General features: G+C 45.0%; 2 protein-coding genes across 5 annotated transcripts in view; one reads left to right on the top strand and one right to left on the bottom strand.

Annotated features, from left to right (window-relative positions):
* The window catches only part of LOC118780804 (transcription factor EB-like), a 31,770-nt gene extending 21,776 nt beyond the window's left edge, over positions 1-9,994 (top strand). For all 4 annotated transcript variants that reach the window (XM_036533502.1, XM_036533505.1, XM_036533503.1 and 1 more), the window contains exons 4-10: positions 1,140-1,418; positions 2,770-2,862; positions 6,136-6,253; positions 6,771-6,827; positions 8,091-8,166; positions 8,451-8,598; positions 9,156-9,994. In XM_036533502.1, the coding sequence (XP_036389395.1) occupies positions 1,140-1,418; positions 2,770-2,862; positions 6,136-6,253; positions 6,771-6,827; positions 8,091-8,166; positions 8,451-8,598; positions 9,156-9,731 (1,347 nt within the window). In that variant the 3' untranslated portion in view covers positions 9,732-9,994. The remainder of the gene's footprint in view (positions 1-1,139; positions 1,419-2,769; positions 2,863-6,135; positions 6,254-6,770; positions 6,828-8,090; positions 8,167-8,450; positions 8,599-9,155) is intronic.
* An 8,333-nt stretch (positions 9,995-18,327) lies between these two features.
* The window catches only part of LOC118780498 (forkhead box protein P4-like), a 69,985-nt gene continuing 67,294 nt past the window's right edge, over positions 18,328-21,018 (bottom strand). Inside the window, exons 15-18 of the mRNA XM_036533021.1 lie at positions 20,216-20,337; positions 19,419-19,485; positions 18,872-19,044; positions 18,328-18,757 (exon numbers count right to left, since the gene is read on the bottom strand). Of these exons, the coding sequence (XP_036388914.1) occupies positions 18,610-18,757; positions 18,872-19,044; positions 19,419-19,485; positions 20,216-20,337 (510 nt within the window). The 3' untranslated portion in view covers positions 18,328-18,609. The remainder of the gene's footprint in view (positions 18,758-18,871; positions 19,045-19,418; positions 19,486-20,215; positions 20,338-21,018) is intronic.

Below are 21,018 nucleotides of genomic sequence, written 5' to 3'. Positions count from 1 at the left end.
ATCGCTGTAGCCATCAGTGTAGTCAGCTGAAAAACACAGCCCTTCAGCCTGCTGTTTGTAAGGTCTGTTTTGTTATGTCCTTGGTGCTGCCTAGCTAGCAGGTGGAAGTTTGTTGAGGACATGGAGTTCAATATTGGGAACAGAGACTGGTGTGAACTGCTGTCTGTCCCTTAGAGCACACCGGTATCTAGGTCAACACAGCTTCACCCCTGACCTAGATCTGGTTTCTTTTTCCCTCTGCGAAAGCCCGTTTAGCGTTTCGTGACCTGAGGGTTATAATGTCAGTGCGGACACTGGAAAACTGTGTGGTCATTTCCAAGCTGGATCATGCCAGTTTAAAAATGGCCCCCACTGACCATCTGCTTGGGGCTCAGCAGTAAAAGAGATGGATAGAGTGTAAATGCGTTCTGTCCCTTTTGGGAACCTTTACAGAACACTCTTCATGCCACAGAAATGGGGTTCAGCTCTGACCCTGTGTGCTGCCCAATCATGGTCATGCCCCCAGACTCAGACACACCCACATCCCCTTGCTTACTGCACTGATTGGCTGTGTAGGAATGGAGGTGGTCACTGTGCGTGGAACGTTCCCTAATCAAGAGCAAGGGGAGGAGCGATCATTGACAATACTAGGGTTTCTTCTGTTGGGCCTTCTGTGTAATCCCACATGCACACTAATGCACACATACACGAGCACACATATACACACACACACATAAACAAACACACACACAAACAAACACACACACAAACACACACACACACACACACACACACACACACACACACACGTACACATACAGGATACACAATCACAAGTGATTTTGTCACTCTGAAATAAATTGAATGAAGTGGTGCATGTTAAACAATACCTGGGTGTTTTGGTACTGAAGATGAACCTCAGAATGTCAGGAAGAGAACTTTTCACAGAAGCGTTCCTATGATGAGGTTCATTTCCTGTTTTCTTCTTTATTTCTTAAGATGAGCTTATTTTTAACCAGTAACCAAATAGTCATTAACATTTGAAACTGGTTAGCTGAATACTTAGCTAACCCTTTTATTAACATCGCCAGTCTATTGTATGGTGCAGTGACACTGACCCCGCCCCTAAACTCCTAAAGCCCCGCCTCCTGTCTGCGTAGGTACAGACCCACCTGGAGAACCCCACAGACTACCACATCCGCCAGTCACAGCGACAGCAGCTCAAACAGTACCTCTCCACCACCTACGGCAACAAACAGGCGGTTCACGCCGTCACAGGGGTGCAGCCCTCCCCACCTCCTCTGCCCCCCCTACAGCCCGCCCCCGGCCCCGCCCCATCCCCACGCATGCGCACCGATCAGCTGCTCAGCTCGGGTGGAAACAGCGCTCCCAACAGCCCCATGGCCCTCCTCAACATCAGCTGCAGCCAGGAGCAAGAGGTACGTGCTTCTCCCCTGAGCATCTAACACCAGACAGGAAGTGCTTGCGTCTGTCCTGTGGGGACATTTATGATTCTGATTTTGCAGGGTATGAAAAAAGGTACAAGCTGTGTGTATTCATGTGTGAAATTGTGGTCAGAATCTTTGGAGATGCTTGCAGTGAGGAGGAATGAATATAAATAAATATGGTGGCTTCTTTTTGGTGGCACCTCTTAGTGTAGTTAGTATTAGGAGCCATTCCTGCTACAGTAGGGACTTTAGGAATGTGGAATTCTTTAATGCCGCTTTGGAACAGCACACTGTGTAAAATCTGAGACAAGAAATGTTTGTGTCTGTCTCTTTTGGAGATATATATGCTTTAAACTTCTGGGAAAAAAGACAACTGAGAAACCTGTATGTATTCTTACGAAACTGAAAAACACTGTTGGTCAAAGCAGTGTATGAAATGAATGTTAGCGCCACTGCAAAAGTGAAGTGAATTTTCATGGAACGGCTCATTCATTGTTCGAGGAAATGATGTGCTGTGCTACTTCAGTATGCATTCCTAACCACGACACTCACACAACAAACCACACACTCATACACTGTTAGAAACTGCTGGACTGTAAAAAACCTCCCAGCATTCTTTCATTTGTGGTTTTTAAATGAACATGTCTGTTAATTCTGTTGCAAACTTCAACCCAGGGAAAGGGCTTGAATGGACCCTAAACACAAACAAAGTAGATGTCCTTGGCAAAGCTGAATGATACCTCCCTGATTGGTCAGTGACAAACCCTTCTCCCTGAGAGCAGTATTTGAGGGAGCAGCCTTCTGATTGACTTGTACCCAAAGGCCAAAGTGTCAGCTTCACTGCCATTGCAGTTTAACTGTGCAATTACTGTATCTGGGAGGTAATTACGGTTTCAGGAGTTACTGTGCACCCAGCCATCTTAAAGAGCCCTTTTAAACACTGCAGACTTTGATCCTCTTGGAATTACTGCTGTCTCTCTCTCTCCCTCTCCCTCTGCCTTCATGCTGACAGTCTGTGGACACCACAGGTAGTCGGAGACGAGCTTTGCTGGGCCATGACATCTTGGAGGAGTGTGGGAGTGCATGTTGTACGGCATTGCATAGCATCAATGGAATGTGTTCAGATCCGTGTCTGGAATGTGTGTTTAAGCATAGTGAAGTGAGGGTGCTTCTGTGAGTGTGGAGCTAGTTTATGAAAAGGATGAATGTTATGTGAATAACACACTGATGTTTGCCATTGCTAGCGATGTCACAGTTTTTCGTTTCTCCAGACTTGGTGTACGCTTGAAATCTGTCTCCCCACAGCAGACCACTGAAAAGGCTGTTTTGTTTCCCCATGCAGATGGATGAGGTCATCGATGACATCATCAGCTTGCAGTCTAGCTACGATGACGTGTCAGCGTATATCGACCCCGTGGTTCAGATGCCAAATACGGTAAGCGCCACACCTCTAGCGTACTGTAGGAATTTGTTGGATGTGGGTGGGCAGAAGGAATGAATGAGTTTGGTCATCTGCTGGGTTTGTTGGTGTTTTCCTGTAGTGGCCTAAATGTTGCACTCAGTCAATTCTATGATAAAGGCTGTGGCTTTGCAATCAGGCCCAGAAACTGTTGTTCAATTCCTTGGGCTCAATGTTGAAATCTGAGGGCTGTGACCCCAAAACCATCTGGTTTCATTCGTCATTGCTTTGCACCCTCAGTGCTGCCGTTTTCCATGTCTCTTTTAGTACCTATTACCCACAATTCACTGTACTTGTAGCTTTTCATAACGTTCATTCAATCAATCAATCAAACTTTGTCATAGCACATTTTTACAGTTGAGATTGTCAAAACGTGCTGTAGCATAAGTGCTTTGAGAATGTGATTGACACATGCTCTGTAAATAACTCGAGTGAGCTGAAGCCATGCTATTTTATTCAAAATAATATAGTTCATTGAAGTATACATATCACTTGATATATTCATAAAAAATACATGCAACTGAAGCATCTTGCTGTATGAGAAAATACATTTTAGTGCAGTGTTGAAATATTGATGTAAAAGGATTACAAAAAATAAGAGGAAAAGGCTTATCCCCAGCATTTCTGTCCAGAGAGAGGGAGAGAGAGAGAGGAATTTCTGCTCTCTGCTGCTTGAGTTATTTAAAGCAACTGCCTGAAATTAACAATTAAACTACAGCCAGTTAGAGTTAAACTTGTTTACAAGACATTTTTGAGAGGGTGGGGTGGGGTGTGGGTGTGGGGGGTGGCTAGAGGGAAAAACAGTGTGAAAGTCCAGGAGGGGGAAAGTTCAGAGATTGTTGCTGAGGAGTCAGAGGGGAGGACAGGTTCAGGAGCTCTGGGAGCCAGTGTCTCCCGACGCAATGACACCGGAGCTGCGTGGGGACAGTCAGACGCAGTCAGAGTGTCCCTACAGAATGAGGGATGTGGGGAAGACCTACGCCATTGTGGAGGTGATCGATGGGGAGAAGTTTCAGGTGGTAAGAGAAGTCTGGAATTTTCGCAGAGGGAAAGGGGAAAACAAATCTGATTTAACTTTGAGTCCGAGGATCAGAACCGAAAGCCTGGGGATATGAGAGAATGGTTTTCATTCGAAATGTCGTTGGAGAAGTGGCATTGAGCTGCTGAGAGTGAACTGCGTGCTATCTGCACTGAAAGAGATGCTACATTTTACCAGAGCATTTTATCTCTCTTTGCAAAGTCAGCTGAGTACACGGCTCTTCTCTGAAGGTTTCCCCTGGTTTCAGTAGGTCATGTTATATGATTGCTTTCCTTCCAGTAATTTTTCTTATGCAACAGTGAGTTATTCGGAGATCCAAGGCTCTGATTGATTTCTGTTATCTGTGTTGCCTCCACAAATCTCTAGCCTTGTGTGGCTCATTTAGATAGTGGTTCAGTAGAGAGTGGAGGTCAATAGGAAGCAAGCCTCTAGAGAGTAATTTAATCATGTTTGTCTGCTTTTACATGCAGTGAAAGGCAGTCATGGTTGTGGATAAGCTCAAAAAAACTTCTAAAGTTTGACTTGCATGAGATAAGCCTTCATAGACAGGATGAGATTTTTAATAGTTACATCACAATCACTGTCATTTTCTCCACACTCTTAACAGTGAATGCATGCGAGTTAAACTGAACTTAACTGAACTTTTTTCTCATAAAATGAATATCCCTGTGTTTTCAGTGTGTGTAATACAGGATTTAACCATTAAATGCTGGAATCTGAGTAATCTCTCTCTGGAGGAGACCAGGCATTGAAGCAGCACAGCACTGCTCCTCGGTCATGTGACAGGGGTGAGCTGCCCAGTGCAGGACCTCCACCTACCTGTCTGCTGCTCTGCTCTGTGGAAATGACAACCCATTTTCACAAGCTTGAGATATTAAAAAGCCTCAAACATTTGATGTTGACAGTTGACTGACGGTCTTTTCAGTCTGTGCATTTCAGCCATTTAAGCTCCTTGCTCAAATGTAAGAGAGATGCTGTCTTGTTTGAGGGTGTCAGTTCCATCAGAGCATGACTGATAGTGACTCTCTTGCTCGTTAGCCTGTGGGCAGGATTAAGTTCAGACAGGCATGTTTATAACTGCTTAGTGTTATCTTCAATTGTGTTTTGACTTGTGAGCACCACTGTGTACATACAGTGCTTGTCAGATTTCAGTATTACAACACATTTTTAAACATTGCAAAACCGTAAACTCCTCCAGTTTTGTGTGGGAGCTGGCTCGGTCGTGAGCAGGTAGAGTTCAGGGCGGAGTTCTCCAAAGACATTTCTAAAAATTTTGACACAGACATCAGTTCCGTGGCAGTTTTGTGTCATTTTGGCTTTAAATAAATCTTTATATCTTTTTGTTACAAGGCAAGATCTAAAATTTGTGTAAAGATCCTGTCTGTGCAGGGCACGGCGTTGAAGCTGACTTGCGGATTGTGTGTTTCCTCTGCGGGCCACTGTACGTCTCTGCTCAGAAGTCAGCATGATGAGGTTGCTGGGCTAAGATAAGGGCTTATCTCTCCAGGCTCATTAGAGACCCGAAAGGTCTGCACTCTCTGACATTCACGCCAGGAGATAGCAGGACACAGCAGGAATAAGAGGAGAGATAAGAGATGCTCTGATAGTCAATGATTTGTCTCTTTGATAGGCCCGGTGTTTTTGCTACCCCTGTGCAGCCGCTGTGAGTTAAGCGTGTCTCTTTAACTGAAGGGTTATCTGAAAGCTCTTACCATTTTACAGCTCAGCACTAAAGATACGCTCCAGGAGTGTGTGGAGCTGAAGTCTGATCATATCGCAGCTGCTCACTGGTGTTACGCGGAGATACAGGTCTATCTCTGAGGACGCCGAGGCACCAGCTCCTGTTTTCAGAAAGGACAGTTTGCAGGAGGCTGTCATTGTTTAATCGCTCCCTGAAGATGGCTGGACAGTGCTGAACGCTGAGAGGGAGATTGGCTGGTTTGTGAGGGATTCCTGAGAAAGAGAGAGGTGTTTAATGGTGTTTATAAGTGATTAAAGGTGTATAGAGGTGTTCAACGGTGTGCAAAGGTGTATAAAGATGTTTGAAGGTTTGTGAAGGTGGTTAGAGGTGTTAAGAGGCGTGTCAAACTATGTAAAGATGTTTAGAGGTATTTAGAGATGTTAAACAGTATGCAATGGTGTGTAAAGATGTTTAAAGCTGTGTAAAGGTGTGTAAAAGTGTGTAAAGGTGTTTTCCTGTCTTGTTGCAGCTGCCCCTCTCCAGCAGCCATGTGGACATGTACACCGCTCCCGGGATGTCCGGCCCCACCATCGCCATGACCAGCAACTCCTGCCCCCCCAACCTGGCCATCAAGAAGGAGATGTCAGGTAATGCAGCAACAGCGCCTCCTGCTGGACTCGCTGAGCATCACAGAGAGAGGTCTGGAGCTCAGCTACAGCTTGCACACACGCACACACACACGCGCACACACGCGCACACACGCGCACACACGCGCACACACACACACACACACACACACACACACACACACACAGAGAGAGAGAGAGAGATGTAACAGAGCTTTTCTGCAGTGTGCAGAGGTTGTGGAGCACAGCCATACATGATGTGTTACTAAGATTCAGAGAGGCAGATTACTTACTCCAGCAGAGACGCACCCTCCCTCACAGTTCTCAAATCCTGGACAACAACAGAATTCCAGTTTAAAGAAAGCATTAGGCAAAACTGCAAACTGCACATCTGGCAGAAACTCTCCCTCCTCAGACCACATTTGACCCTGAGTGCTTTTAAAGACACGGTCACATTCCGGTCACACAGAGCATGCTGCTGTAGGTGGAGATTGTTCATTTAGACAATGCTGACTGTCTCTGTTCTGTCTTTGTGTAGATGTTGAAGCACGGGCCCTGGCTAAAGAGAGACAGAAGAAAGATAACCACAACCTGAGTGAGTATGTTTACGGTCTCTCGCTGTTTAAAACCACACCCTAGCCGTGTGTGTTCATGGTCTCTTGCTGTGTCAAAGCACAACCTGACTGAATATGTTCATGGTCTTTCACTGTTGAAAAACTCAAACTAATTCTGTACTTTCGTGCTTTCTTGTTCAAAAACCACAACCTGAAAGAATGTGTTTTATGGTTCCTCATTGATTAAAACTTCAATCTGAACCACTGTGTTCACAAACACCCCCACATTCACAGAATGTCTGTCTGGCAGCGATAAAAACATTTGTGATGCAAGTCGCAGCTCTGTGGAGATGTAGCTGATGATATACGAGACTTCACTGTATTATTACATTACTTTACGTTACATTACATTCATTTAGCAGGCACTCTTATCCAGAGCAATTTCCAGGACAAGAGAACAGAAGTGTATCCATTCACGTTGAATAAGCAACAGTGGTGGCAGAGATTGGTGGCTTTGCTTTTCTGGGGTGGCGGGTCTGCTCTGTGATTGGTGGTGTTATGGTACACTTTATTGATCTCTGTGAGAAAATTCGTCTTCTGCATTTGACCCATCCGAAGCGGTGGGCAGCCGCAGTGCAGCACCCAGGCATTGGTGGTTTATTTGCTTTTGATGGCAGATCCTAGTCATTGTGATGTGCTGGTGTGGGTTTGGAACAGCAGGGCATCTCTAACACACCTCCTGTTTCCCTGCTGAGAGATTCTTTATGTGTGCTGCCGCTGTCCCCTCAGGAAGGCTGACCCTCTTCTGCTAAACATGTCCAGTACTTTCCACTGATAACATACAAAGTGCAAAGTAGTGGCTGCCGGGTGTCATAATTACTTTCAATAATGATTCAATCATGTTTCTTGGAGAATGCAACAGTTTTTGAACTCTTTCGAGCATACGGTCAACCCGGTGTGATTAGAACACTAGATTAGAATGGCTATTTGACGCAACAAAGCAACATTCCTTCTAAACCCACTGCTTTTTCACATAAAAACGGTCCACAAATGCAACATGAGTATTTCTTTTTCAATGCAGATTCACATAAGTTGCAATATAAGCAGAGTAACACAGTACTGACGCCCAAATTGGAAAAATTCTAGCTAACATTAGCTTTGAAGAAACAGTGATTTAACATTAGGAAGCATAGCAAGTGTGACGGTGAAAACTATGAGAAGCTTAATAACGCTAATGAAAACATTTCTGTTAGTTGCAGTGGACAAAGGTCTCCTGCTAATCTGTCTATATGTTTCTGTTTCAGTTGAGAGAAGACGCAGGTTCAACATCAACGACCGCATTAAAGAGCTGGGCACCATGATTCCCAAAACCAACGACCTGTAAGTGTGAAAGGGGCGGGGCATTTGCAGCATCTCTGTGAAAGGGGCGGGGTCTCTGTGGTGTTTTTATGAAGTGGGCGGGGCATCTGCAGCATCTCTGTGAAAGGGGTGGGGTCTCTGTGGTGTCTTTATGAAATGGGGGGGGGGGCATCTGCAGCGTCTCTATAAAAGGGGCGGGGTCTCTGTGGTGTCTTTATGAAATGGGCGGGGCATCTGCAGCATCTCAGTAACCCGTGAGCATGTGGGCAGCTCACGGGACGCTGGCTCTTTGTGATTCTCAACAGTGACGTGCGCTGGAACAAGGGCACCATCCTGAAGGCCTCTGTCGACTACATCAAGCGCATGCAGAGGGACGTTGAGAGAACCAGGGAGGTGGAGAACAACTTCAAGAAGATGGAGATGGCCAATAGGCAGCTGTGGCTGAGGATCCAGGTACGTTTGGCGGCTGTACCTGGCAGACAGGGGGCGCCAAGCTCCTACCTGTCCTGCTCAAGTTAAAGCGTTTATTTGACTTTGATTTCTGCACCGAGTTCTCTGATGATACAATTGTATCCATTGCTATAGCTGGATATTTACTACTACAATTGTAGTAGTAAATATGGGTATATAGTAAATATTGCCTATGGGTACAACAGTAGTGCCCTACCAGGGAATTGAACAGCAACCTTTCAGTTATGAGCCCTGCTCTGTATCCCTACACCACACTGCTGTCCTTATGTTGGACAGCAGTGGACAGTATGTTACATCCATTTTCACAAAAGCAGTTAAATGCGTCAGTGTGTATCATACTGGGCTTTGTAACACTTTTCAGACACATTGAAACATTTTTGTGTGCTTGTATGTGTCTGTACAGTATATAAGTATTCAGTAAATCATGAACTCTGTTCGTTGCCAGTTGACTTTGACTTCTACACACGGTTACAAAACACCACCTGATTGGTGGAAGCGAAGTGTAGACAGCCAATGGTGTGCCTGCTTGTTGCCTGCAGGAGCTGGAGATGCAGGCGCGTGTGCATGGCCTCCCCTGCACTTCCCCCTCGGGGCTGAACAACACAGAGGGTATGGGGTCCCTCATGAAGCCAGACCAAAACCTGGAGGACCCGGCCCAGGGGCAGAGACAACTCACTCCGCACGCTCCACACGCCCCACATGCCCCCCTCACACCACACACCCCACACACCCCACAGGCCCCACACAGCCTGCACACCCCTCACACTCCACACACCCCACTCACTCCACACACCCCACACACCACCCACACCCCACACACCCATCCCCAGCAGCAGCCTGTGCAGTACCCTGCGGTGGGTAGCTCCCACCACTTTGACTTCGCCCAGGCTCTGGACATGTGTGAGGGCGTGGCGGGATACCCTGACTCCCTGTCTGAGCTGCCTGAGCTGGCCTCTCTCTCTGGGCCCGGGAAGAAGGAGGACCTGGGCTTCCTGCTGATGGAGGAGGCGCTGTCACCCATCGGGGGGGACCCCCTGCTGTCCGCCATGTCCCCCGACGCCTCTGTGGACAGTCGAAGGAGCAGCTTCAGCATAGAGGACTCTGAAGTTCTGTGACCCATATAACCCCCATATTCTGCACTTTCCCCTCACAACATGCACACACAGAAACACACACACACACACATACACACACCTACTCAAATAGTTACACATGCACGCTTTCGGTCTCACACACACAACCACACATGCACACAGAAAACTCCATCATTGTGGTGACTTTGTAAGGCTTCCTAGTGCCTTAACTTTCACTCTCAGAATACCTGTACACCATAAACCTGAGAACTCCAATCCTGCCCCCCCCCAACCACCTTTGCCCCCCCCCCCCCCCCCGCTTGACTGTGACTTTAGGCCCATTATACACACACACACACACATTGGACAGCTTCTGATCTTTGAAGGGATTATGTCTGCCCCCCCTGTTGAGCACATAATACAGGATACACAGCAGCACACAGCAGTGACTGTAATGCTGACACTGATCTTAATGCCCATGACACATGACTCTATATTACTCTCAGCCTTAAACATACTCATATAAAACAGTGACATGAGGGACACTGAAGGGCTTGCTGGTATGTGGTCAGTGGGCATGGCTTAGCATCAGAGGAAATGGCAGGCTAATGCACACAGCCAGTGAAGATCTGAGACCAGACAGCGTTTATAAAAGGAATCAACGTGTCTGATTCCCACCGCAGCCCCAGGCAGGTGGGAGGGGGCACATCACCAGTAAGGAACGACTGCCCTCTCTGATTGGTCAGGTCCCCCGAGCTGTGTGTCATAGATCACGTGACCTGTGCCACAGTTCTGGCACGATAGGACTTGAGAGGGACTGCTGAGAATGCAGATGTGCCGATTTGCACGGGAGAATGCGTGGCATCATAGCGTGAAACCACCCCAGCACGCTCAAGGCAGCGTGACCCCCTCAGATCCAAACGCTTTCAAAAGCAACTGTAGTCAAAGCTGCCAGCTGTGGCTTTATCAAACCTTCTGTTGCTGATTGTGCATAAGGCCCCTTATTGTAGTTTTGGTGCTGCCTCTGTTACAGATAGACTGCTAAAACAACAGTTTAATGGTTTAGTTCACAGTTTTTAGCTGTGCAGTGCTCCAGACTACCCTGGGGTTCCCTGACCAGGTGCGCTGTGGGTAAAATACAAAGACAAGTTGACCCAGCAGAAAGATGGAAACAGTACTGGGGTATTAACAACAATAAGCCCCAAGTACTTGTGAGCCCATTTTATTGTGGTAATTTCAGTTCTCTAATTTAAGAAGGTCTAAGACCTCAAAAGGGATTGGTCTAAACAGGAAGGGTCTTGAAAACCAGGCCTTGACAGATAACACCCTCCATACACCCTCCGCACATATGGGTGTCCCCTGTGTAGCTGTGAATAAAACAGTATACAGTACCTATTCAGCATTACAGGTGCACACTGCCTACAGAGCGGCCAGTCAGTCTCTGTCATCCTGCTGTTAGACATAGCATTACCGGGCTGGACATGGGTCAGAACTCATTAAACCTAAACCTGGGATGGAATGGAAACACAAGCAGGCTGTGGGAATGTATTTTATCTGACTTTATTTTTATTTGAGGGAGTACTGTTGGTTCTGCTAGAAACTAAACCGACTTTTTCGGTTTGTTATTTTTGATTATTCTGTGTGTCATACTGTTTCCTGTAGTGGAAGGAAGAAAAAGGAAAAAAGATAAAAAAAAGATAATTGTTGTTTAGAAAGATGTCATGATGTATTATAATTTCTGTTTGTCCCAAAGCACTGGAAACCTATTTTATTGATATTGTATGAGAAGTAGTTTCTATGCAGTTTTATTTGTGTTTGCATAACAGTAAGCCACTTAAAAATATTTTTTGTCTTTATTCCAAAAGTGAACTTTTTCAATGCAGTGCCTTTTAGTTATGGAATACATTTATGCCACTTGCCTGATATTAGATTAGGCAGTGAAGAGTCATGATGTTTTTATTTTTCTTTGTATAAAGAATGTTTAATCTCATTAGGCATTTATGGCAGTTTAAATTTTAATGTATTTTTATCATTTTATTTTTAAACCACAAAGATGTTCAAAGAAATTCAACAAAGAATAAATGGTGATTGTGTGAACCCACTTTAGTCACTCTTTGTAAATGGAAATCTACCTCTTACGTGCTGAAGTAGATTCCATTGGAAATTCTGTAATATATGTATTTAAATGCCATGTCAGTCATTTGACACCATCCCCCTTTGAAACGCAGGATTTTTACCATGCCAAAATGAGAGCATTACAAACAGGTTTAATAATTTGTCAGTGTCAGTCGTGTCCCTCTTTATGCAGTGGACTGCTCATAAGATGAAGCTGTCAGAAGGAGGATGTTTCCAGGTCTGTCCTGCAGGGGGAGACAGCTACCAGAGCATTCTGCTCCAGTGCAACATGTCATCTCAAGAGAAAAATCCAAATTTTTTAAAAATGTATATGGAATAAAAAAGCAACTCAGTGCAATCAACCTACTTCAAAATACAATTTGTTTTAGTGGCCAGTATATTTAAGATAAACCCTTCAAACAGAACAACTGGAGAACAAAGAGTCAGACTGAAAGCAAGTGGTTGGGGAGTTGGAGGGTGTAGAATAGTTTGAGATCGCCAACTGAAAGAACTGCGATGTTCATCACTCACAAGGACATGTTTGCTGCCAAACAAGAGCAGTTCCAGGAGTCACAGAGAAAAGGCACAAGAAAAATTGTTTCCATTTAGGAGCTCTATTCAAAGTGCCAGAGAAATAATAAACATTTAATATCATAATTGGAAGCAATTCTATTTCGGTCGTTGCCCTTTTTTTTTACTTAGTTTCAGTGCGGTCTATGTTTCATTATAGTGCTTAGCATTATATAGCAAGAATAAGGTGTAGTTTAGCTGTAGTGCAGGGCATGTTTCAGAGGCTAAAGAAGCAGGTTTGCATGAAGCTAGGGTTACAAAACAGTTTAACATCATGTGGGATAACGGCAGTGACCTGTATAGAAATGGATACCTGGGCAGCAACAGCAGAGTGGGTTGGGACAGATTTCTTTTTGCCTTTTGGATTGCCTTGTACCCCTCACCTTTCCCACCTGGGTCTCACATGAAAACAAAGCAAGTGACGAGAGGTAAACGAAAGAAAAAAGTATGTTTCAGGAAGTCACTGCTGACAATGTTTATATGCTCAGAAGACAAAATGGGGAAAAAAAAGACCTCAAAGCTGTCAAGCAGAGAGTAATAGAGTTTTACATGTCAGAGAACTGACAATTGCACAAAGCCCGTCATTCTGGCACCCTGTGCCGGTATCACAACACAAAACATTTCAGAAAGCCTCGAAACTCATCTGGTATTCTGGTGTGGAAATCCCAGAGGAGCATGGGAAATCAACATCACAGCCATGAGAAGTAAAAGCCTTTCTCTTCAGTGGGGTCAGGTGTGGTCATTTCCCCAAGTGAGAGGAAAATCATGATTTCAGTCTCTGTTTGCCCCCTTCAGTCATAAATGCTATGAAGGTCAGAGCGCCATTTTAAATTCAGTCTCTGTAGCACTCTAGAATTAAGAGAAGGGCACTCCATTCCACTGTTATTACCAAATGTTGGTGTATGGATGTGTGTGTGTGTGTGTTTGACGGTGTGTTTCATCACTTTGGCAATGGTATGGCCTTTTTAGGGCCCACGATTTGTGGGAAAAGATTGCTAAAATCTTTTAGAGCAATTCACAAGAGAACACACTGATAAACTACAGTAACTGTCAGCTTCTATCCTGCTGGCCACCTTAAGACCATTTACCCAAAGCTGTAGGAGCGGTGATCACAGAATGGGACAGGGCTGCATGCATGGTTACAGACACACTGGTCTGCTAACAGATGACGGAGAGGTTATCGGCCTACACAAAATTACTCGTGTTGTGAGAGTGACACCCAGTGGGCATATGACAGCATGGCAATGGGATGTTTCACATTGCAATCGTCTGCCTTAAAGGGCGGGTGTTCTCTGTGCACATTTCTGTTGCAGCCAGTGAACTGCAGATAGGTGAGACAGAGCACATCCCTTTAAACGGAGAAGGAGCCTGTTTTTCATGATTGAAAAGCTGGCCAATGTGAGAGAGCATCACCCAGCAGCAGTCTCCTTTCCACTGCATGGTGTCTGGTGTAGTAACCTTACTTGCGCATGCTTCACATTAGCGGAAGAAGTTTTACATTAAACATTTTTATGAGAACTAGTGTTAAAAATCTGTTATTGACAGTTTAACAGTGACGGAACTAAGGCACACCACATTGGACAGAATCACATGGAAAGGAATCAGCTTCAAATGACCGATCCTCATATAAAGTGCCATGCTTTCGAAGCAAGCAGATCAATCCGCAGCAAGCTGGGGATAATCAGTAAATGAGGTGAAGTTGCTCCACGGACGCCACTAGCCTGCTGACACACAGAGAGCTGCATGGCTCTTTGCGGTTGCTCTGCGGAAAATGAGCGAGCTTTGCATGTTCATCAGCCAGTTTGTATCATTCAGAGGCTTTGCTACTGTCAGTGGAAGTCTCTTTAATATGTCTTTATCTTGAATGGATATGCTTTTGTCCTACTGTGCTGGAAGTCACTCTGGATAAGAGCATCTGCTGAATGCACGCAATGTAATGTAATGTGTTTATACACAACCAATTTAACCTTTTAACTTTGCTCCTTTTCCTTACAAAATGCATACATCCAGTACAGAGTCAAGCAAAACAGTGTGAAAATAGACAAAATAGCTGTGATTGTTAGCTAAACCAAGTATCTAACTTTTATTTAGTTTTTTAAGGTAACACACTTAAAAAAATGTCCTCATCGTCCCAGACGTTTTATAAAACAAACAGAAAGACAAAACTATTGAACCTGTAGCACTTTATATGGTACATGTATGCTTAGTCACTAAGGTACATGGAATCCCCAGCTCAACGTTCTAACATGGCTGAAATGGTGCAGAAAACACATTTAAAAAAAAATAACATAAAATACAGAGATTCAGGCAAGGCCGTTAAATAGAACAGTATGCCATAAGAAATGCAAAGGGAAGGGCTCCTTTCTTCAGTCCAGAAGTTTTCCTAACATAAATCAATAGGTCTCAGCCAATGTCATGTGTAACATACTGGTTTACAGGTAAACATCCAAGCAGTGGATAATGGTTACCATGGAAACTGCCACTCCTCTGTATGAAATTATATCATGAGCGCCAATCTTTTCCACCATGAGAATGGAAGTCATACATGTGGCACTCAACTCTTTGGACATCTTTTTTTTAAAAAATTACGGACACAGCTCCCCCTCTCAGGTCACACAGCATGGGAAATCCCCCATCCCAATGACAAGGCAACATAACCGTGTAACTGAAAATCTTTGAGCCACACCTACTACCACCCACCTCAGCTTTACTGAGAGGCTCGGGGATGTGGCATCAGCCAGTCATCAATGCTATTCCCCAGTAGTGTATGGATTTAAAGCCCAAACAATATTTGGTGACAGTATTTAAAATGACATTCAACTTTTTTTGCCCTTCTATCAGAAACAGCATTCTTTGTATTCTCTCGGTTTTGGGGCATCTGTAAACATGACTCTCGCCATCACCAATCACACGTCAAGGTGACCGCCCACTTCATCCACTCAATCATCCATCCAATGATGGGCCTCCTCTACTTCTCTTACTGGCACACAGAGAGCTGCCGTCATTATGCCCCTGATGCCGGTATGTTTAGCCTGCAGAGTTTACAGCTTTCTGCTAACAGTTGTCCTGAACCCTGGAAACTTCCTTTTGCTTAAACATGTTGACCACTTAAAGAGTCACTCTTTACAGTGCTCAGCAATTTGGAGAGGTAGTCTTTTTTTTGCAGTGTATGTAGTCTGTTCATGCTAATGGATTTGTGATTTAGATAAACAGTTTTTTTTGGATCACTATATTGCAACATCAAGCTGTATTTTGGTATACTTCACTGTATAAATATGTAACATATGGTTCTTTTCTTTCTGTGAGCTGTTTTCTGAAAAGGTATTTATTTGGCTTTATTCTGCTTCATTCTCCACTGTCTGGGATCTAAATGTTCCAAAAGCTGTAATATTAACAGTTTAATATCAACGTTCACCTCGTCTCTTATCTCAACTTGTAGTAATAAAAAAAATCAGTTTTCAACACAAATATTTCATAATGTTGATAAGACTACAGAACTAATGGTTTTAGGAGCCCTAAAAATGTAAAGAAAAGTTAACCCTGAAAAAATCTACAACCAGCACCTGCTTCTGGGTTATGCTAGGCTGGCTGTCTCAGAAAACAGCTGTGACATCACAGTAGCCATGGCAATGGCTACACTGGCTTTAAGTGCTGATAGGAGTTCCATGAACCCTGCAATAAGGACAGCAATCGTGATCTGTCAATCATGGCCTCATGTCAACCAACCAAAAATACTCTGCAATAGCAAAATGCCAGGATTGGTCCACATCAGTGAGTCACTGACAGCACACGGTAGCTCCACCCACTCTGGGGCTCACATAGCCTCCCTCTCCAATCACTAGTATCTACAGTCCCATTCAAGGTTTTAACTGTCATTAACAAGTGCTTTGACAGGCTGAAAAACACCACTGCCATCTTCAATGAGGCTTTCTGAGGACTGCTAAACAACCTGCAACCTGAGCAGGACTATGACTCCTTTACTTAAGTGCTACCTGTGTCTCTTAAGGCGTGGCTACATGCATGACCTCACATCTCGCCTGTTGTGTTCACGCTCCTCTAAATAACCAATATTAAAACAAGCCCAATTTCTTCTCTCTACATTCGATACTTTTCCTTTGGAATGACCTCCACTGTACGTAATGAACAAATAACACATAAAATAATAATCAAAATCATGATAAAAAAATTGATTATTTTGGTCAGAGCCTATGAAGAAAATGAGAGGAAAAGGAAGAGTTTTCAGTCTTCCAGGTTTCTTTGGTGAACTGGAAGAGACTGAAAGCGGGAAAATACATCATAAATACAAAAATAACTCCATTTGGTATGGCACTGCAGAGGGTGAGCGGCCTGTACGCTCTGTAAGAGAATCTAAATCATTCATGCTGTTGCAGTCATTTCCTGCTCACATGGAAAATGGCTCCATCACTCTTACACGGTACAAAGCTCTCATCTGACACTGAGCAGAAGGACCGACACATTGGTTCATCCAGTCAGAAATCCACTTCACTTTTTATATTAAATACAGTTCCAGGCTGAATCTGTTTGGAATGGGGATGTCTGTGACCGCAGCAATGTTTTTTTTAAAGCTCTTAAATGATTTGAACCAAAGCGAACATTAAATAATATTAATAATAAAAAAACATTCAAATAAACACATTACAATGATAATATAAAAAGGTGAATCACTGTCAGAATGTGAGATAGCTCTCGTACAATCAACACACAGAAGGTCTCTGTTCTTTGTGCTCCCTCTACAGGTGACAGAGGGCATTACAGGTACAGTTCCAGCCTCTGCACCTGTGGTCTTGAACTGCTGTTTCTCTCCTCCAGTCATTTGGGAGTGTTAAAATGATCCTCTCAGCTTTCCAATATTTCTGCCTCTGTGCTAAGCGCTGTTCTCAAGATCTGTTCCAGAAGAAGTTCCAACTACAACTAACACGAAAACTGAAAAGTAAAGACTCTTTTTTTTTCCCCAAACACACTGAAGCCAGTTTGAAATGGTGACAACAAATTAGATAAATTAAATGTAAAAAAGCAAAACGCTTACTTATCAAAGAAACAAATATGACATTCTCAAAAATCAGACCCTTTTAAAGTAAATAAAGAAAAATAAAATAAAATTAAAAAGCCCATGTGATAATCCACCATCATGGTGGCTTCATGTGATAATCCGCCATCTTGCTGGTTTCACTGGCATGCTCTCGGGTTCTGAGGGACACCGGGCCGGACTGAGAGACGCAACCCTCTCCAGAGAAGTTGCAGAGCCATCAGGAGGATGCAGGAAGAAGGACAGGGGAAAAATCCTGGACATTACAGTTAGTGTATCGCTTCTGGCAGGAGTAGCCCACACCTCCATTGTGTTTTCCAGGTGGTGCAGGCTGCTGGACTTTTTGAGGCGATCATCGCCCCAGTCCAGAACTCAAAGGACCATCTTGGACCATCACTGGATGCTTGGTCCACTCCTTTGTCCAGTTTCACAAATGGATTAAAAAAGAACCAAAAGTTTACAGAACAGGAACGGGAACTCCTGAAGTCTCTCTGGGTGCTGTTCCAAAGGACCCAGTGCTTCTGTTTCTCCTCAGTAAGAAAAACGTACTCATACAAATCAGGAATAACACTTCTCAGGGTAACTTGGGTTCCAGAGTTGCTCTGTGATTCTTACTGATTTGAGCAGATTTTGAGGTAATCTTGATAACTCCATTTAGCTGTCCTTCACCCTCTAAACAAATACGTATCCATAAAAAGGTACCTCCCAGAAATACTCCAAAATGATAACATAAGGTACACATATTTTGGTGTGTACTGTACTCTCATTCTTAATAATACACACTCGCCTGTATGACTGCAGAAAATTGATGGATAAAACATGTCTGGTGCTTCACAACTGAAAGTGTGACACATACAACATACTACAGCTTTCTTCCTGTTGATCCTCAGAGTGGTGTGCGTGTGTGTGTGTGTGTGTGTGTGTGTGTGTGTGTGTGTGTGTGTGTGTGTGTGTGTGTGTGTAACACACCCCTTACAAAGACTGGGAACCGCCTTCACCATGTTGCATAAACAAATGGAAACTCATGTGCCAGACACTTTGCAGTTCGAATACAAGCAAACTGTGCCAGGTGAACATCCGTAAGCAGGTGAGGCCAGACTTTATTTTCCCTGTTCTTTTGGTATTTCCTATGTTCCTCTCTGTTTAGGTGGATCTGGTGCGCTGTTGAAATCTGTCAGCCCCTTGTCTTTACTCCACCTCCTCTGCTGGAAGTTCTTCCTCCAGCTCTCTTTCGTCTCCGGGGGGTGGAGTGTTCCGGGTGACAGCTGTCGTGAACGACACAGGCATCACAGACTCCTCTGTGTCTGTGAGCTCCTCCTTCACCATGCCCTGCCGCCTGGGGGAAGAGCCAGAAGGTCAATGATCAGGTCCGAGGACAGGGGAAAGGAGCGTACCGCTCAGTAAATCAGGTCATTTATCAGGTCATTTAGATCAGGACATGCCCCCTTACCCAAGCGGCTGTGGTGATTGGCTGGGACTGCTGCTGCTGTTGCTGTGGACCTGCTCCACTGTGCTGCTCACGTCATCCTGCCCCATGAGCTGGGTGCTCAGGGCAGGGTGGGGCAGGGCCTTCACCAGGGCGTGGCTGTTCAGCAGTGGCAGGCTGCTCTCCGCCAGGGCCGCCTGAGGAACACACAGAGGCAGAGCTTAGAGTGCACACACACACGCACACGCACCTATGCACAGGAGGTGTGCCTGTACTTCCCTCAGTCACCTGTAGGGGGCGTGTAAAACTTGAGGTTCTGTGTGTTTCTATAAGCTTTGGACAGGAACGCTTTTCTTATTAACCACTAGATGATGATGTTCTTTCTGTTTTCAGTGCTGGTTATGTTGCATTTTCCCAACAAAAGCAAAAGGTTTCTATGTGTGTGTATGCATGTGTATTTGTTGGGGGGGAGGGGGGTTCTGGTGAATCAGCACATCTAAAAATGGTGATTGACATGAGTGTCCCTGTGCGTTCGTCCCAGTCCATGATGCCATGTGACATCAACGCTCACCTTGTAGCTGGCACTGAGAGATCCGGGACTCAGCCCTGTCATCACATTCTTCACCAGTGTGGGGCTTCTGGGAAATCCCGCGGGGGAGAGACAGACAGAGAGGGCGGAGTGAGCACGTGCCGGTGAGCTGTGGGAGCAGCGCTGAGATCTGGCAGGCAGACCGCAGTGGTGTGCTCACTCTCCCGCCTGCTCTGGCAGGACTTTAAACAGCGCCTGCTAAAACCACATCTGCCGCTACAAATGAGAGCACAGCTGCGGTTTCTGGCGGACACGTGCGCATCCGAGCCTCACAAGCAGGCAGCGGAGCAAACAGCAGCACACAAGAAGACACACAAAGGACCCCTTCCTGTTCGAAGCTGACAGAAATGTACCATCAATCACCCCTTATCGAGAGCAGCACAGCTTACATGCTTACATGTAATACATTTACACAGCTGGATATTTACTGAGGCACTTCAGATTAATCGCACTACACAACGGAACCATGGCAGTGCCCCTTCTGAGATTCAAACCGGCAACCTCCAGGTTAAAAGGCCAGCTGCTTCACCATGATGTCACCCTGCTGTAGTAGTTAACTGACAGCGTGAGGACTGTATCAGTTAATATGTACTGAAGAGCAGCGCATATTGCAGCCATCCCAGTGGCAGGTGGTACATTTTCTGTCGGCCCCATGTCCCAGACAGCTCATTTCTGTGCGAATGCAGGATTTAATGACATAAAAAGACATTCAGGAGGTGGTGGGACTGTGAGCACCCCCCCCCCCCTCTCCCCGCAGACTGTGAGCAGTTGGCACTGACCCGGTCATCTTTGGTGGCCTCCTCTTCTGGTACTCGGCCTCATCCACGGTCCACACCGCCCCCTTCACGTTCTCCACCCGCACAAAGCACTTATGAAGGCTTAGGTTATGGCGAACAGCGTTCTGCAGAGAAATCACAGACACTTCACAGTCTGTCCAGCCAAACCATGCAGGAGCTGTACATTTAAGTGCCTCCTGAAGACGAAAAGGGAGACAATGCAGCATATTCACAATAAAGGGACTGACACACAAAACCACATCTACCAGCACCACACCCCTCGGCCCAAACATCGACATTTACATCTTGCCACTTGGCAGATGCTCTTATCCAGAAAGATGTATAAGATGTGAACACATTTAGCATCCACGTCAAGCAGTAACTCCATCCACCAGTGAAAAATCACTCACCTTTGGGCATGAAATAAATAAAAATCTTCTCGAAATCAGACAACGACAAGATTTTTTTGCGGCCCTAACAACATGTTGTAAATTACCATGATACTTCGATTAAAACTGGTTAGAGTGTAATATTCATTTTTTTTCTCCAAACAATCAAGTCATCAGAAGTTTTAATGTGGGCTGTTTGAGGAATTCCTGTGCCAGTGGCAACCCATACAACATGCTAACATGCAAGCTGCTCTTTGCCATGGCAACACAGTTTGAGTTGGAGCAATACCGCTCTTTCTCCTCAGTAGTAAAAACAGACTCCATGGTCACATCTCCTTTTATATTTGAGCTAATCAGATACGGCCTAGACCAGCCACTCATGGGAGTCACAAAACTGCTTTTTAATCAGCCGTCTGT

The sequence above is a fragment of the Megalops cyprinoides genome, chromosome 7 (genome assembly GCF_013368585.1).
Source record: "Megalops cyprinoides isolate fMegCyp1 chromosome 7, fMegCyp1.pri, whole genome shotgun sequence".
In the NCBI taxonomy this organism is placed as follows: domain Eukaryota; kingdom Metazoa; phylum Chordata; class Actinopteri; order Elopiformes; family Megalopidae; genus Megalops; species Megalops cyprinoides.
The sequence above is the reverse complement of the archived record's forward strand: the minus strand, read 5'-3'. Positions and strand labels throughout refer to the sequence as shown.